The 17,566-nt window shown below is 52.7% G+C and overlaps 2 protein-coding genes across 5 annotated transcripts in view; one reads left to right on the forward strand and one right to left on the reverse strand.

Moving 5' to 3' along the window:
- The window catches only part of XPO5 (exportin 5), a 29,084-nt gene extending 22,702 nt beyond the window's left edge, over positions 1-6,382 (reverse strand). For 2 of the 4 annotated variants that reach the window (XM_040550829.1, XM_040550828.1), the window contains exons 1-9: positions 6,188-6,382; positions 5,645-5,766; positions 4,941-5,013; positions 4,200-4,337; positions 3,711-3,893; positions 1,809-1,835; positions 1,290-1,475; positions 527-603; positions 1-100 (exon numbers count right to left, since the gene is read on the reverse strand). In XM_040550829.1, the coding sequence (XP_040406763.1) occupies positions 1-100; positions 527-603; positions 1,290-1,475; positions 1,809-1,835; positions 3,711-3,893; positions 4,200-4,337; positions 4,941-5,013; positions 5,645-5,766; positions 6,188-6,292 (1,011 nt within the window). In that variant the 5' untranslated portion in view covers positions 6,293-6,382. Of the gene's footprint in view, positions 101-526; positions 604-1,289; positions 1,476-1,808; positions 1,836-2,708; positions 2,751-3,710; positions 3,894-4,199; positions 4,338-4,940; positions 5,014-5,644; positions 5,767-6,187 lie in introns of all 4 variants that reach the window. The other 2 variants (XM_040550827.1, XM_040550826.1) reach the window with 2 other exon arrangements.
- Positions 6,383-6,396: 14 nt separating this feature from the next.
- On the forward strand, positions 6,397-15,776 carry POLH (DNA polymerase eta). Its single transcript, XM_040550830.1, has 10 exons — positions 6,397-6,716; positions 6,795-6,929; positions 7,044-7,255; positions 7,607-7,776; positions 10,498-10,601; positions 11,619-11,738; positions 12,495-12,618; positions 13,062-13,127; positions 13,790-13,953; positions 14,831-15,776. Exons 1-10 carry the CDS (start codon positions 6,397-6,399, stop codon positions 15,657-15,659), a joined length of 2,244 nt encoding a protein of 747 aa, XP_040406764.1. The 3' UTR covers positions 15,660-15,776.
- Positions 15,777-17,566: the final 1,790 nt, after the last annotated feature.

A 17,566-nucleotide genomic window follows, 5' to 3' on the forward strand; every position in this document is an offset into this window, starting at 1 on the left:
TAGCAACGCACACAGCTGGCTGCCCAACGCGCACAAAACTTGGCAAAGTCTCTTCAAGAAAACATAGTGCTTCTCCACCAGGCCTTCTCCATCTGCTGTTCTGGGTGTGAAGGGAATGAAAAAAACTGTTACTCATGCTGTAGGTAACTATCTTGTAGACAAAGAGAATACTAGAGCAATTAGGTTCTTTCCCGGTGGGATTTTCTTTGCTTCTATCAAAAAACAAAACTTTACTGACATCTAAAACCTCCAAAATGGCTTCTTTCAGAGTCCCTCCTCATCAGTTTTAGACTAAAAGAGAAAGCTGGGGAAGCTGATATATTTATCCCACTTTGTCCTTCAAATATGGAATCTGAAAAAAAATGCAGTTTTTCAGGTTTAGGGAAAAAAAGGTTGTTTTTTTCTCTCCTAACCCAGTTCTAGCTTTCTGCAGTTGAGCAGCACTTTTTTTTTTTTGGTAAATTACTTACAGAAAGCCATTGCTATGCAGTTTTACGTGAGACGACAGCAGCAAGATTGTACTCACTGGGCAGCAGAGAGAATGTAGTGCATGGCAACATCTCCAAACAAGACCATCAGAGGTTTCCGATCCTCCAGCTTCCCCTATGTATAAGAAAAGCCAAATGCCTCGATTAGAACACAACTACTTATTCCCATCTGCAAGTGAAGTTGGAAGATCCCCATTTGTTCTTCCATCTAGGGGAAGGTTTGCATTTCACAAATGATTTCAGTAAAAACTGTTATCCTCCCACCCCACAAAGAATAATAAAAAAAAAAGGTATTATTCCTTTCAAGAATTCTCCCACAGCAACCTTAGTTGTCAGTTTAAACTGAAAAATTGATCTTCAGACACTAGCTCTTCTTCATTGCAGTCTGGCTAGTTACTTAATGGCAGCTGATGAATACTCAGCCTTGACACTTAGCTGCCTGTGAACAGATAGGGCAAATTACCTGTTCAGAACCTGCTGTCACTGCTCTGAGCTGCTTGATGACACAGCTAGGTGACATATTTCCCACTTCCCACTTGTAGGAAATGAAAAAAAAAATGTTAATGGGGATCTCCCAAAGTTGTGAGAAGAGGCAAGCACGCAAGTTGGAGTGTTCCAACAATTGCTCCACGTGTTGTGCTGGCACAACATTCACTATAAATGTCATTAACACAAAGCAGTCACATTTGAATGTTGTTGCCTTAAATACAAGAGTAAAGATACCGTTGTTCGGTCTGAAGAATTATATAGGAGAATAGAAGGAAAACAAAGAGGACTCAGGGTAGCTGAGGAAGAACTTACTTTCCTGCTGACAGCAATTAGGAGACACTCTGCTGCTCCTATTTGGAGCTCAGGCTCATTTAGGAGCAGACACAACATCTCCAAGAGCTTGCAGTTGTCTGCCGTGATGTGGCTCAGGGCCACCCAATCAATGTAGCCAGCCAGCGTGTTGAGCGCTGCTATCCCCACGCGGCAGTTTGCCTGGGCCTGCGAACAGAGGAGGCAAGAAGTCAGAGCCAAAGGGAAACACTAGTTCCCACCTAAAACTGTCCACCCCCTGGAAAAACACCATCATGAACAGCACTGAGAAAGTGAGGTGGCAGCAAAAGGGCCAAAGTCCCCACGCTAAGGATGTCAAGTTAAAGTCTTGGCATCTCTCCACTTGTGCATCTCTCACTTCTCTCTTCTCAGTAATTAGTATAACGAGTGAAAAAAAACCATCTGCAGGTAACAGACTCCGAAGTCTGGAAGAAGCTTGTTTCTAAACAACCTTGGTTTTAAAAATGGCTAGTGCACTAATGCCTCCATAGCTCCACTCACCTTTGGTTCCTGAGCCAGATCGGTCTTCTGAAAAAGAAAACAAGGAATGGTAAGTGAGCAGCTACAGCACAAGCTTACTCCCAGCCGCGGCTGGACAGGCTTATTCTCGAGAATGCAGCCAGAAGCAGCTTCACGGAACGGCTCCCTAGTGAAAGAGGATGCAGCAGTCTCCTGCTCAAGCCACTGCTACAGCCATCAGAACCACCTCCGCAGCCCCCTGGCAGGCGAGACAACAGGACTTTCAGTTGCAGGTTAAGCCACCGTTTCCTTCTCATCCAAAAGATGACACTCCAGTCAGCAGGCACCAGGGAGACACAGCGGACAAGAGGGAAAGGCATTTCAGTGCTTCCTGGAAGCTTCCAGGAAAGAAGCTTTTGACCTTTTAGAGTGTCTTACACCCAAGAGTCAGTCTCCGAAAGATGCTGGTGGCTTTTATCTACTGAGATTCATGTGTGAAAATGCTAAGCAATTTGTCTGTGGTTAGAATGGCAGCTGGAGGGAGTGCTGGGGCGAGAGCTCACAGCCTGACTCACAGTTGCAAACACTTAACAAGGCACCGCTTGCACCATCTTTTTACCTGACACGCAGTTTGAGGCCCTCAGAGAGGCGTTATTTGTTTTTCAGACGCAAAGACACCAGAAGCATTTCTTTCCGCTGCAAGGTTTTGGTTTGGAAACTGTCCACTAATCTATTCAGCGCAGTTAGTTTAAGTCAATCTGTTTGGGTCCCAAATATTTAACAACTGAGCTACTATTGCAGAACTGCATACTTAGAAGCACTGCAGATTACGCGCCTGGGGAACTGTCCGTCATCTCCCCCAGTCTCAGTGTGCAGGCAGGTAACTGAACACCCAACCCTCAGAATTTTCCCTGTGCACAAACATCCCAAAGATCTGCTAACCTGTGGAGTGGTGAGGGCTTCTTGTTCCTGGGGTGCTCCAACCTTGCCAATCAGAAAGATGCCACCGTTAGCAGAAGCAGCCACACTTCAGAACCTCAAGCACTGCAATTCAAACCTTACCTGGAAATGCATTTCAACCAGACTACAAAACGCACCAGGGCTTCCCACCCACCACCGTGAACTATGCAGAGAACTGTCTGCTCTACAGGAGAGGTTGTTCAGCCGATCAGTTTATTAGGAAAAGGAACAGAAGTCAGGTAAGGCATGTTTTTTTCATTTCTTCCCTGTTTCATTTCTAGTATAACTCTGGATTTCAATTCACAGGAAAAAAAAGGAAAAGAGATACACCTAAGCAGGTTATTTCTACATTGGTTTCTGAATTCTGCTTCACCCTCTCAAATCCGCTTCCTTCTGACAAGTACAGACTGGGGCAGACATTTGCCTACACTATTGCATCTTGACCAAGCTGCACACCTCTGACAGTAGGTAAGAATTCTGGAAAAAAATATCTTTATGCAAAAAGGAAGAGCACTCCTCACCACACCGAGGCAGAAAAGGGCCTCCTGCCCTGAGCTCTAGGAGAAAAGGACCAGAGAGGCCCAGATGCAATGTGCGTGTCAACACAAACACGACTGCAGCAAACAACAGCAGATCTGAGCCCAGGGCGACATCACTTTACCACTGCCTGTTACATGAGCTACCCCAATCTACCTGTTCCTGCCATGACTACCCCTTGCTCTTGCTAAGTCGCACGCCCCTAGTGTCAGCCAGCTGAGCATTCCAGCAGTGCTCACGAGGCACGTGTCCAATCGAGCCATTTACCCTCCAAATCCGAACTATCAACGCTAAACCTGCCAGCCCTGTCACAGCAGATCCCTGCCCCACACCTACAGCAACGGCTTTCAGACAGTTTCTGCCCTTGCCTCCCAAGACGTGCGAGTTGCATGCCAGTTCCTAAATGCCTCCAAGCAGTGAGTGAACCTAATGAAAGGAGACACTTACCATGCGCCTGTACTTGTTGACATTCTGCTGCAGGGCAGTCAGCAGGAAGCTGAAGATCTTCTCCATGTTCTGGGTGAGGGTTTGCTGGATATCTCGTCGCCGCTGGGTAGGCAGCGTTTGGAAAGTCACCACGTCCTCTGCCAAACGTAGGAGGATGAACATCACCAGTTCTGTCTGAGTTTCCTAATGTCCCAAAATGAAACACACTCCATGAGCACAGATAAAACGTTAAAATCCCTACAGATAAGCCCAGAGATGCAGAAAGTAATCATACATGAAGATACAAGCCACATTTTGGGAAAACAAAACAGAAGAAGGGCTCTCTCTCTGCTAAAACCATCTCCTAGAATAACTGACTCTTGCAGGTACTTTTTGAGTGCATCGTCAACCTGTCTCACCTGACCATGAGTTAGGCTTTCCTCAGAATTGTGGAAGACTGAAACCCACCCTACCAGCAAGTGGAAGAGAACAGACAGGTGTGGTTCATACCCCTTGCTTGGAGAGGGTATCCAGCTCCTTTAGCATATCAGGCCAGTGCTGAGGCCATTCACGCTTGATCATCTCCACCACGATGCGAGACAGAACATCCTTAATGTGACTTTCCTCCTCTAGAATACTTTGAGTTCCCTGCGAGAGAAGAGGGGCACAGTTACACAAGCACGCAAACACCACACAACTGTAATTCTGTCACAGAATTGCCCAGTGATTGCAAATATTCTAAACGACAAATGAAAAAAAGACCACCACCAAACCCGAGAACAACAATATAGGGAAACTCCACATCTCAGCTACCCTGAGCGGGACTCCTACCCTCCCAAGCATCCACAGCTGGTGAACTCTAGGAACCGAAACGATTTTCCTCAAATGGAACTCACCCAGCCATGACAACAACCACAATTGTAAAGTAAACATGACTAAGATAACGGCTTTAGTATTCTTGCAAAGATAAAACATTTGTATTTACTGAAGGTCCTTCTAAGAAAGCAAAAGTAACTCACAGAAGCCTCACAGCCTCCTGCCATGTGAGATGACATCACTGTTCTACAGGTGACCTGACTACAACATGAAATAAAACACTGCAACAACCAGGGATGCACAGCAAGAGAGTAACGAAATCCAGACTTGAATTCAGGTCCTCTGTGCTAATTAACTGGAGTCTTTTCACCTTTTTGCTCCCACTTTCTATCTCCAAGTGAAAGAATCACGCTTCACAGACTAGAAAGTACTTACATTGGATATGAGACCCATGACATTGTTCTTTAGATAAACCTTTTCCAGGCGAGGCATATTGTTCCAGCGGAACCTGTTCAAAAGAGTTAGAAAAAAGAGAGGAAAGGAAGGACATCAAGTCAAAATGTTTATGAAGATCTCTGACTTGATTCTCACTGGACCACCACTTCTTTACCTAAACTAGACAGAATGAGACACTGGAGCCCAATGTCCCTGCCACTGCCCAATCGCTTAATGAAAAGGCTGAGTTAAAACTGCTGCTGGCAAATGGGCGTGCACTGCTGAGGTCAACAGACACGAGAAGCAGCAGCAAAGCACAAAGCATCAGGTCTGTAGAGGCGACAGAGAGAGGAATCTCAGAACTGAACTAATACAAAGCCTCTTTGTTAGCGTGAGGCTAATGATAGAGAACACTGCAAAGGACCTACTTGTAACCCTGCGTGCCTGTTTACATCTTGCAGTGTCAACGTGGCTCAGAGCTTGGTGAATTAACCCTCCCAACCTGCCCGAAAGCCTTCTTCTCCTCAGAGGAGAAAGAAGGAGAAAAAGGAATAGCAAGTGGGCCATTAGCCATCCCCTGCTGCAGGACAGGCTCTCTGTGTGCCGAAACCTCCCCCTAGAGCCAGGAGGCACCGAAGGGGAGAGCAAGGACCAGCGGCTGGCTGGAAGCGGGCCGGCCCCCAGCCCCGGCGGAGCACCCTTACTTGACCACATGCTCCAGGATCTGCAGGCCGAAGTGCCGGACGATGGCCGTCTGCGTCTTCTCGGCCAGCTTCAGCCCGCAGGGCACGCAGATGGGACACTTCTCCTTGAACTCCTCGCAGAACTGCTCGGGGACAGGGACAGACACACGGCGGGCGCTCAGCGGGGCCGTTCACCTCCCCCGGAGCCCAGCAACCCCCGGTGGGGACCCCCGCGACCCCCTCAGCACCTCGCAGCCTCCCCCCAGCCCCTCAGAGCCGCCCCCCCGCCCCTCAGAGCCGCCCCCCCGCCCCTCAGAGCCGTCCCTCAGCCCCTCAGAGCCGCCCCCCCAGCACCTCAGAGCCTCCCCCCAGCCCCTCAGAGCCGCCCCCCAGCCCCTCAGAGCCGCTCCCCAGCCCCTCAGAGCCTCCCCCCAACCCCTCAGAGCCTCCCCCCAGCCCCTCAGAGCCTCCCCCCAGCGCCTCCCCCGCCATTTGGGACCCCCCCACACCTCCAGACCGGCCCGCTGCGGGGCCCCGCGTGGCCGGGGGCAGGGCACCGCGTACCTTGAGCGCCTCCAGGCGGTAGCGCTGCGTGGAGGCCGGGTCCATGATCACCGTCACGGCCTTCACCAGCTGCTCGCACAGCCCGCTCACCTGCTCGGCCGACATGATGATGGCGGCGGCGGCCCCGCGCCACCGGCCGCCGGCGTGCGGGGTGGGAGGAGGAGGGAGCACGCGGCGCAGGCTCTACGCGCGTGCGCGGCGAGGAAAAAATGGAGGAGGGGGAAGGTGTGCGAGCGGGTGTCCCGTTAGAACTACAAGTCCCGGCGTGCCCCGCGCGCCGCCTACAGCTCCCGATAGGCCGCGGGGCGCGGTGGCGGGCGGGCGGTCAGTCGGGCGGGTGGCGGCGGAGGGGGAAGGAAGGGTGTCGCTGCCGCTCCGCCGCCGCCGCCATCATGTCGCGGGGTCGGGAGCGGGTGGTGGCCCTGGTGGACATGGACTGCTTCTTCATGCAGGTGGAGCAGCGCTTCGACCCGCAGCTGCGCGGCCGGCCCTGCGCCGTGGTGCAGTACAACAAGTGGCAGGGTGGCGGGTAGGTGCCGCTCCCGGGGTCGCCGTGCCGCCGTGTCGCGGTGCCGCCGTGCCCACCCGGCGCCCCGTTGCCTTGCAGGATCATCGCGGTGAGCTACGAGGCGCGCTCCTTCGGCGTGGCCCGCGGGATGTGGGCGACCGAGGCGCGGGCGCTGTGCCCCGAGCTGCTGCTGGCCAGGGTGCCCGAGGCGCGGGGCAAGGCCGACCTCAGCCGGTGAGCGGGGACACCGGGATGGGGGGGGGGGGGGACGGGGACGGGGACGGGGACGGGGACGCACCGGCCCCGGGAGCCTCTCCCCGGGCCCTGGCTGAGGCTGTGGCCCGGCAGGTACCGGGAGGCCAGCGCCGAGGTGATGGAGGTGCTGTCGCGCTTCGCCGCCATCGAGCGGGCCAGCATCGACGAGGCGTACCTGGACCTGACGGGCAGCGCTCGGGAGAGGCTGCGGGAGCTGCGGGGCCGGCCCCTGGGTGCCGAGCTGCTGCCCACCACCTTCGTGCAGGGGCTGCCCGCCGGCCCGGACCCCCAGCACGCCGCCAAGGGTAGGCAGGAGCCGGCCCCGGTGGCCCCGAGGGGCTCCCGGTGGCCGGGCCGGAGCTTGGTGCGGCGGGGATGCTCCGACGGCTTGGCTGCGAGGGATGAGCCCGCTCCTGCTGCTCCCCCTTCGTGCTCCTCAGCAGCATCACAGCATGAGCTGCTTCATCCTTCTGGAGACACAGCACTGTAACCAGGATCTCTGTTTTCCCCACTGCTAAGGCGCCTGCTGCTCCCCCCTTGCCGTTGGCTTGCAGCTACGGGTGCACGCAGCTCTTCCCTAGGGCTTGCCGGTGGTACCGGCCCCTTTGCTGGGCTCACCGATGCCCACGCCGGTCCCCTTTGTGTCCCCCTTCTAGAGGAGCTGCGGGAGCGTGGCGTGCAGGAATGGCTGGCATCGCTGTCCTTCGATAGCCCCGACTGTCCTGACCTGCAGCTGACTATGGGAGCGGTAATCGTGGAAGAAATGAGGGTGGCCGTAGAGAAAGCCACTGGGTTCAGGTGCTCAGCTGGGATTTCGCACAACAAAGTACGTGTGTAAGGTGTCAGCCCGACTTCTCTGAGTAGCAGGGTCAGAACATGCGGTGGATCCTCTGCTAGATGGAAGATGAGTGGGGAATGCAGCCGTGTATGAGCACGCCTTCAGGGAAATTATAGGACATCTGGGAATGTGAGGAAAAATCTTCACAGAGATGTAGCCTGTGCAGTCAGCAATCTGTTAATTTACTAGCTGGCTTTGTGGTGTACTCTAATGACTTTTCTCACTAGGAAGAAAAGGTTTTTGAGTCCCTCAGGAGAGTTGCAAAACACAAGAGCTTAAAGCAGGTAGCACCCTGAGTTTTAGGGAACTTATCCAGGGAATGTTTTATACTGACTTGTTTTCCAGCGATTTGGAGGAAGAAGAATAGCAGTTTGGTGGCTCTGAGGTGAGTTGAGTTGCTTTTCCTCTTTCTGGTCAATCAGTGTTTACCCGCTGTTAGCCACGCTTTGGGTGCTGCTCAGCCAGCTGCTGAGAGCACATCATGCACGACAGCAGCTGCAGAAACAAACTGACTTTGATGCTGCTGCAGTTGTGGATGGTTTCCTGCTGGGTGAAATGCTTTGGGTGGTTTTACTGAGAGCCCCTAACGCTTGTTTCAACCTTTGCAGAAAAGGCTGGTGCATATAGAGAAGAGGTGGCTGTGGAAGCACCTTAGCACATTCTGCACAGTCACGTGCAGGCGTTTGACCTGGTGGTCTCTGCATTGTGCTTGATAGCATAAATAAAGCGTTCTTTAGGGACAGCACAGTCCATCGTAATTTCCTTATTTCCCTTGAAAAATAAAACACAGTGCAGGCATAGAAACTGGATGGGAGCTGGGAGATGCTCTTAGGAAGAGCATGAATGTTCTCTGTTATTGCTGTTAGGGAGAGCAAAAAGGCCAGCTGAGCATCCCTTCCACCGGAGGTTTCTACACCAGTGCTCATCCTCAGCTAGCTCTGCAGAGAGAGTTCCAAAACATCTGTTTAGTCTTTATCCTTTTCTTATTTCGGCCAGAGCCTATATATTTAAAGTTGTAACTGATGAACCCTTTCTGCAAAGGCTGAATCAAGTGTTAGGGGCTCTCAGTAAACCACCCAAAGCGCATCACCCAGCAGGAAACCATCCACAACTGCAGCAGCATCAAAGTCAGTTTGTTTCTGCAGCTGCTGTCGTGCATGATGTGCTCCTGGGGCAGCTCTCAGCAGCTGGCTGAGCATCACCCACAGCGTGGCTAACGGCGGGTAAAGACTGACCAGAAAGAGGAAAAGCAACTCGGCTCACCTCAGGGCCACCAAACTGCTATTCTTTTTCCTCTTAAATTGTTGGAAATTTGTGTCAGTAAAACAATCTTTCCCTGCATGGACCCACTGTTCCCTAAAAGTCAGCGTGGAGGTTTCCTGCTTTAAGTGTTTGTGTTTTTCCTATTTTAAAACCCATTTCTTCCCAGTGAGCTAACTGATTAGAGGACATCAGGAACTCAGCTGATAAAGAGGGAACGGCTGCAGGGATTACTGGTGAATGTTGAGCACAGGTAGAGCTAAGGGCCCGGGCTGTGAAAGTTTTGAGATTAAATCAGAGCAGAAAAGTCCAGAAACAGTCTGAAATCCTTCCTATTTCAGTGGCTTATAGGTGGCGAAAAAAAGAAACTAGGAGGCTTTTGGCTAAGTTGCAGTAAGTTAGGAATTAGTCTGGAGTTATTGTGGACAATCAGCAGGATGAGTCAGTAACAGGAGTGCTCTTGTAGAAAAGGAAAGTCCTGCTTCAGTGTGTTAATCAGAGAGGTGTCAGAAAAAAAAGTAGATTATTTCTCCCCATGAAGTCTCAGCCATTGGTTCAGTTTGCAGCATTTCACTACAGGAACAGTGTGGGTAGACTTGGAAGAATCTCCAGTGAAACAAGAATAACGATAACTGGACATCTGGAAAATGACTGAATGTGAAGAGTTGAAGGAAAAAGATCGAATTCCTCTAGAAAAGAGTGAGGACGTGTAAGCCTGTGAGAAAGGCTTCTAATAAAGATCATAGCTTAATCTGTGGGAAGGAAGCTTTGTTTAGTTATAGGATGTAAAGCAGTTATAGGGGTAAAGCAGTGAAAGAGGAAAATTATTGGATTTTTTAATTAAAAAAAAGCTATACTTATTTCTGGCTAGTCTGTGTATTCTTGATCTTGAGTTAGATTAGGGTGGGAGGGGAAGTTGTATAGCAGGTGGGTGAGAGGACATCCCTTCCAAGAGCTGCTGTATTTTGCAGATTTCCTTTTGCAGCGTTATGCTGCTGTGGACCCCACAGACAGAAGATTAAAACAGACACCGAGAAAAAGCAAGATAGAGACAGAAGACGACGGAGAGAGCATAGTGAGAGAAATAGCGGGGGGAGGTTTATGGGGGTGCTCTGGAAGCTCTAATGTGCTTGCCTGATGGAAAACTAAACCAGTTAGAGCAGGGGATAGGATAGATCCCCCCGAGCTGCCTGGAGCAGAAGTCTGGCCCTTCGCAGAGGCATGAGTCTGGCAGCAGCAGTGCTTTCAGAGCCCCCAGCCAGCACACAACAGTCCCAGGCTGGCTGGGCTACAGAGCAAGCAGTGGTGTGATTGATACGTCCTTCCTAGCAGCTGCTCCGCAGGCAGCCCTCGGCGCTGCTACAGCATGTGCCGTTAAGTACAGTCCTTCGCAATAACGCCGGCGCAGGGTTTGTAATAACAGGCTTTCCACCCTCTTCCATGTTACAGATGCTGGCGAAACTGGCCTGTGGGTTAAACAAGCCCAACCGCCAGACACTGGTATCTTCACGATCTGTCCCGCAGCTCTTCAGCCAGATGCCTGTCAGCAATATGTAAGTACTGGGGAGCTGCCTGCTTCCGTGCAGCTTGGGGCTTAGGCTGAGCTGTTCTGCGGCGAGAGCGTGTGCTTGAAAGGCTGGCGCTGTGCTTCCACAATCCAGGCTTTTATCAGGAAGAAGGCCTTGTTTGTCTTCATCGCTGGGGTACTTGCTTCAGTGGGTTTTGTCGTTGCTTGCATAAGGAGAACCAAAGTGACTTGGGGGTAGGAAACGGTTCCTGGCCACCTCAACAGAGCAATTTAATGCTAATTTATAGCAGCCAGCAAAGGCTTTCAACATCCACAGTAAGTGCTCACCAGTGTGTGTAAGAGGGAGAGGAAACCCTGCTAGGAATCCCTCACAGCTGTGCGTGACAGTTCAAGAGGAGCATGCTTGGGAGTCACAGCCCTGCCAGTGAAGGAACCACACCTGAAGAGCTCAGCAGCCTTTCCCTGGGAAGAGCTGTCCTCAGAATGACTGCTGGGTGTAAGGTGGCAGCAGCCGTGGGCAAGGGGGGCCATAGCTGTGCCCCAGTGTGAGTGACAGAGCTGTGCTCCCAGAAAGCTGCCGTGGTTTCATTTTGAACACACCAGTGCTGTTCCTTGTGTGGGGAAGTGTCACCAGCCTCACTGCTCTGGAGGAATGTGTCTCCAGTGCCCAGGCCTGCAGTGGCTTTCTGCCTTCGGTGTGTCACTAGTGATGGAAAAGTGTGTGTTGGGGGGAAGGGCCCTGTCCACGTAGAAAGGAAGCAGGGAACATGTGAGATGTTCTTCAGGGCATAGTTTGGGATCGCCTTTTGAAGATGGATCTGAGAGAGGCACTGAAACTAGGTGAGCCAAGGAGCAATTCCCACTTCAGCTCTCATGCATCCCTCTACTGTGAGCAGAAGACTTGTTATGTACCAAGTGTTCCCTTTTGTCCTCCTAACTTTTGACTGCTTCTGGTTGCCCTGAACTAGAGGCAGCTGCTGCACAAAGGCTTAGTGTAGTCGTCCACATGGTGCTTCATTTTGTTTCTTTTTCTCTACTGTAGCCGTAACCTGGGGGGCAAGCTTGGTGCTGCCATCACGGACATCCTGGAAGTGGAGTACATCGGGCAGGTGACGCAGTTCAGTGAGACGGAGCTCCAGACTCACTTTGGAGACAAGACAGGGTAACGATGTACCGCTTGCCGTGGTTTGGCTCTTGACAGGAACCGAGACTTCCTTTTGATTGTAGGTTGTTCTGAAGCAGTTAGGAAGGTTGGGAGGCAAAAATCCAGTGACATCTTTGAGGGAGCAGAAGCAATGGTGCAGCAGGCCTAAAAACAGGCTTCTGGGCTTGCCCTCTCCCACACACCCTCACCAAGACAACATTTTGCCTGTCACCAGCTCATCCTTAGGTACCGTGGAGCAGGGCAGAGGGAGCCGAGCGGGACCAGGGCTCCCAGCAGACTCGACAGTGTCAGTACAGAGGGAGTTACAAGGCTGGGCTGGAGCTTGAAACACCACTTCTGGGCTCAGTGGTGGTTGGGGTGCCCTGCAGACTGGCGAACTGTTGCCACCTCAGGAGAAAGGAGGCAGAGGAGCTGAGGTGACAGGCAGTTGTGGCCTGAAGGGAGCCTGCCTGTCCAGCTGCCGGGGGTGAGGCAGTGCCACAGCTCGCACAGGTGAAAGCAAGGCTCAGCAGAGGGCTGATGTGCTGCCTGGTGGGCAGGGAGGGAGGCAGTTTGTCACTGCTAACATCAGAGCAGGGACTGAATCCCAGAGTGCCTGTCGTGCCATGGTCAGGGCTGTCACAGCTGCCTGTGCTCAAGGCAGCAAACTATCCACTGGCACCTGCAGGAACACTGCAGCGGGTGTCCCTGGGTTTACACATTCCTATAGGGGCTGCGTTGGCTCATTTACCTCATGCTTCCTTTGGCTTTCAGGTCCTGGCTCTATGACTTGTGCAGAGGAATTGATGACGAACCCGTCAAAAATCGGCACTTGCCTCAGTCCATTGGCTGCAGCAAGAACTTCCCTGGGAGGACAGCCCTGGCCACACAGAAGGAGGTAGGAGAAGCCCACATGTAGAAAAAAAAAAAAAAAAAGCTTAGCCTTTGGACTGGATAATAAAATAACATTACAAGCAGAAACTAACTTGCAAAAACAGTGCTTTTTCCGTGTCACGGTGCCCTGAAACCTGGGCTGGGGGCCTGGTAGGACGGAGGCATTTGAGACCCATGAATTAGAGAAATCCCTTGTTGACAGAGTTGCATTGACAAACTCTTCCACAAAAAGGTCCAGCCTTGTAATTTCCATGAGCAAAATGGGCCTGTGCTGTTCAAAAGGTATTCGTGGTGCCAAGCTTCCAGGGCTGATTGCTAGAAAGAAGGTAATTAGCCCAAAGAAAGAGGGAGGAGGCACCTTCCATGTTTTCTGGGGGGAGCATTGCTCTGGCCTGGTGGCAGTGCTATCAACACGGGCCCAAGCCTGCTTGTTACTGTTTTGTCCAGGTGCAACACTGGCTCCTGCAGCTGGCCTTGGAGCTGGAATCCAGACTGATCAAGGACAGGAGTCAGGTAAGGAGTGGACGGCGTCCTTCCTGCTGTGCCCGAGGAGGCCAGGCCTTCAGGAAGCCACGTGGTGCTGTTTGCAGGAGGCTGGTGGTGGTGGTGGGAGGAGGGTCTGCCTGTTCTCAGCTGTTTTCCTGTGCTGAGGTGCTGCAAAAAGGTGTGCGAGAGCCCAGCCAGCAAGGATGGCTCTGTCCCAGAACACTGCAGGGCTAAGGATGGTCCTTGCCCTGTGCTTTAGGACACAGGGACCTGAAAGCCTTCTGCATCCTCATCCTGCCTTGCTGCTGCTCCACTGCACCTTGCAAGCCCTTTGCTCTTGAAAAGCGATATGGTCAAATCCACAAGCGGCAGACTGCAGGCCAGGGTGAGGTCAATCTGCTGCTAGCTTCGCTGCTGCAGGGAGGCCGAGAAGTGGTGCACAGCTGCCTTTGAAGAAAAGCAAGGACAAAATGCTTGCCAACCTGCATGATGCAGCTGTGCAAGTCCTTGCTGTCCTGTATCACATCGCTTGGAGATCGGGCTGGGCAGGACAAGCTGCTGTCTGTCATGCAGCATCAGAAGTGGTAACTGATAGCAGAGGGCTCTGGGCGGCGAGGCCATCTCCAAAAGCCATTCCTGCTCTTCCCTGTAGATGTCGCTTGCAACTCAGCTATGTCTTCTCCCCGCAGAACCACCGAGTGGCCAAGCAGCTCATGGTGGTCATCCGCATGCAGGGAGACACCCGGCTGTCACGCTTCTGCGCCGTGACCCGCTACGATGCCCAGAAGATCTACAGCGATGCCTTCGCCCTCATCCAAAACTGCAACATGGCCGGGGCTCACCAGGCAGCCTGGTGAGTGGGGGAGGAAGTGATTCGTGTCCCTCCTGGGGTTTGCTCTGATGCTGGGGGTGCAGGATGAACAGGGACCTGACAGATGGGAACGAGAGGCTCGTGCCGACTGGCAGGAGAAGCGATTCCTGGCCCATGCACAGCAGAGTGCGTTGACCTCTACGTCATTGCTAGGACAGCAATGAGGCTGGCATCTAGTCCCACATCTGGCCAGACAAGTCCAAATTCTGTACTTGGAGCTGATGACTGCTACTGGCACAGGGGAGTCCAGCTGGAGCGAGGCAGTCCTCGCTGCCTTGTGTGCGAGAAGCTAGCCGGGCCTTGCTCTCCTCCCCGAAGGACAATGGTGCTTCTTGAGAGGGAGGCGTCGGGGCAAGGAGAAACACTAGGTTGCACCGCCCCTGTGCTTGATGTTACTTCCCTCCCACATGCTCTGCAGTGAAGGCTAGGGTGTGCTTAAAGCAAGACAGTACTGTTAGGCTCTGACAAGGCTGCTGCTCCCTGAAGCCCTCCCTCTTTGACTAGAAGCCTCACCGCAGCTCCAGCCTGTGGTGGACTGAAAGTGCAGGCTGGCAGCTGGCTACCCCTGCTCCAGTGCCTGGCTGCTTTTTTCTTGGGGGAAAATGCTGTTCTGGGAAGAGGCTTTCTGCTCTGCCCAACCCAGCCTGCTGTGTCCGTGAGACTGTGTTGTAGAGATAGCGATGCTAACACTTTGTTACAGGAAACCTCCTTCCCGCCCCTTGCCAGATACCCAGACTAAGCTCTTTTGCAAGTTTCCCTCTTCCCTGCCCGTGAACATTTTATGTTGCTTAGTCTTACCTCAAAGGACGTTTTGCTTCCCAGGATGGTGCCTGAGTCAATTTTGTTCTGTCCCTTGCAGGTCTCCGCCGCTCATATCAGTGCTTCTCTCAGCAAGCAAGTTCTCAGAGGCCCCCACGCTCCTTTCTGCAGGTATCGCCACCTTCCTGACTAGTGACACTCAGCCCGATGGCACTGACAGTGCAAAGACCGCGTCTTGGAGGAGGCCCAGGGTCAAGTTTTTCAGGAGCCCAAGCAAAGAGCATAGACAGAAGCCGGCTAATGCTATCGAGTCGTTCTTCCAAAAGGCAGCAGAAAAGCGGCAGTCACAGGCAGCAGCAAGCAGCCTGCCAGCTGCTACCACCTCCCCAGAGCACCCGGAGGGAGCTGCTGTTGGACTTGCCCCTGAGCAGTGTGATCTGGAGTCCCCTGTGAAGCAGAGTCCCAGAGACGGGAGTCCTACTTCTCCTTGCAAGAGGCTTCCCTGTGAGACGTTGCTGTCTGATGCTACACAAACACCCTCGACTCCACCCAGCTCCAGGATGCTTCTGAAATTAGAGCCAGCTATGGAAGGAAACGAGCAGAACTTGCCACCCTCTCCTGAGCTCACCCTGTTCCCTTGTGCCTCGCCGGGGGACCAGCAGCGCTGTGAGAAGTGCGGCCAGCACGTGCTGGTGTGGGAGCTCCCAGAGCACATGGACTACCACTTCGCTGTGGAGCTGCAAAGCTCCTTCCTGGAGTCCAGCTTCCCCACAGCTCCAGCGGCAGTTCCCAGCCCGAAGGCTGCAGCTTCCAGGTCTCCTGCCAAGGCAAAGAACAAGCCCAAGACTCCGGCAGGATCTAGTGCAAAACGACCCAGGGAAGGTGTGACAAGAACTTTAGATTTTTTCTTTAAACGCTCGCCTCCTTAACATCCAGCCCTGCTGGGAGTTTTTAGATAATCGCCGTTTTTAAATACGGTTAAAAGTTTTTATACTGCCTTGCCAGGTTTTAATGCAGAAAAGTCTAATAAATTATCTCTACCCCAAGTCTAAGAGGAACTGGAACTGATGAATAGTGAGTGTGTGGTGCAGGACGTACCCAGCTTTGCAAATTGCTCAGATTTGCTAGCTGCTGGTGGCAGCTAGCTTGCCTCTGCCTGCTTGGTGCTACCAGAAGCTGCATCCGTACTCACCTACACCTCCTACCGGGGGTATTTCCATAGCCTCTCTGCTCTGTAAGCAACGCTCTTGCTTTTTCCTGGGATGGGAAGGGTGGCTCCCAACACTGTAAAAGCAGGCACTGGGAGCCCAGGGGCTTATCCTAGGGCATCTCCAGCCAAGACTAGGCCTGAACCTCAATCCAGTCACTTCAGATGAGGCCTTCACCTCATGATTGTTCTCCCCTGGCTGCAGTTGCAGCCCTTGTCCTTCCAGTATTTTATGTACAGTAGCTTAGTCCTATGGTTACATCTCTACTCAGCATGGGATTTTTTTTTTCTTCCGCCAAAATGGATTTTTCCACTGTATTGTTTCTTCTACAGAAGGATTTTTTTTAAATATATAGTTTGACAACTCTATGTAGCAGTCCAGTGCATTATGTTTATCACCAGCTCTGGAGCGCCCAAGAAAGACTGCTCCCTCCTTTGAGGAGGCTGGAGCAGGACAGTCATGCTTTCAGTGGGCTTTTTGAAGTCTCAACACTAGTTCCAGATAATTGCTATTGATGCATATGCCAAAGTCCTAATGTTAGGGAGGGGGAAGCACGCTAGTCACACGGGCCTTTGAAAGCTTCCCTCTATGGCAGTGTAACCACATTTCTCCTCCTTTGAGACTCGGGGTGATAGTACACACAACTTGATTAGAGGTATCGGTATCTGCTTTGTTCTTGGTTGGCAGAACAACTTGTTCAGCTCTCTGGGCCATGGTTCACCCACGAGAGCCTCCCCAAATGGCAACAGAGCTGAGAAAGCTGAATATCTTACATGGAAACTGCGGGCACTGAGAAGGGGAGATGCCCTTCAGGGCAGGAGATGCGCTCAGGGCTCAGCTCCCTGCTACCGCTCTAATTGCCTGGAGCCTCTTCCAGCTGTGCAGCTGCAAGGGTTCGGCTCTAGGCGGGGGGAGGGAACTCGCCGCGTCAAAGCAGCTCTGGGTGGGGTCTGGAAACTCTTTGCAGCGGGTTTCATCAGCTGCAGCCTTCCCCTCCTTCAGCAGGGGGAGAGCCTTTCAGGCAGCAGATGATGCAAAGTGCAGCTGTCTTTGCCCGCGCTGTTTCCCTGTCATTTCTGTATGGTACCACCCTCCGTGTAGCCATCGATCAGCTCTCCTTCCACCAACCTGCCTTCTCTCTGTGCTGGAAAGCAGCCACAGGGCTGTCAGCGGGTGTCTAACACTTGACAGTTGTCGCAAGGTTTTGAGAAGCACGCGGCACAGCTCCTGCTCGTGCGTGCAGTCACGAGAAGAAGGAATTACAGAGTCCCTCCCGTTAATGACAGCCCTCACGTTGCAAAGTGACAGGTTCCCTGGAGTCCTCGCATGAAGAGAAACAGCAACCAGTCTGGTAGGGTTGTCTCACGTTCCTGAAACGACAGCACGCCTCACATCCTAAATGTCTGCCCAGACCGGACCCAGCAGGTGCCACTGCCTGACACAAAACCACGCAGAGAACAGACACAACCCTTCAGTGACACGTCACCTCCACAGGGGAGCCCTCCTGCCCCTGCTCGGCCCGAGGGAACGACGTGTCCTCATGGGCAGCGGTCGCAAACCCCCTTGATAAGGCTGACGCTACTTTAAAAACAAGCCACGGGTTAGGTCTGTGCCCTAGAAAGCCTCCT

This window comes from Cygnus olor, chromosome 3, assembly GCF_009769625.2.
Source record: "Cygnus olor isolate bCygOlo1 chromosome 3, bCygOlo1.pri.v2, whole genome shotgun sequence".
NCBI lineage: Eukaryota > Metazoa > Chordata > Aves > Anseriformes > Anatidae > Cygnus > Cygnus olor.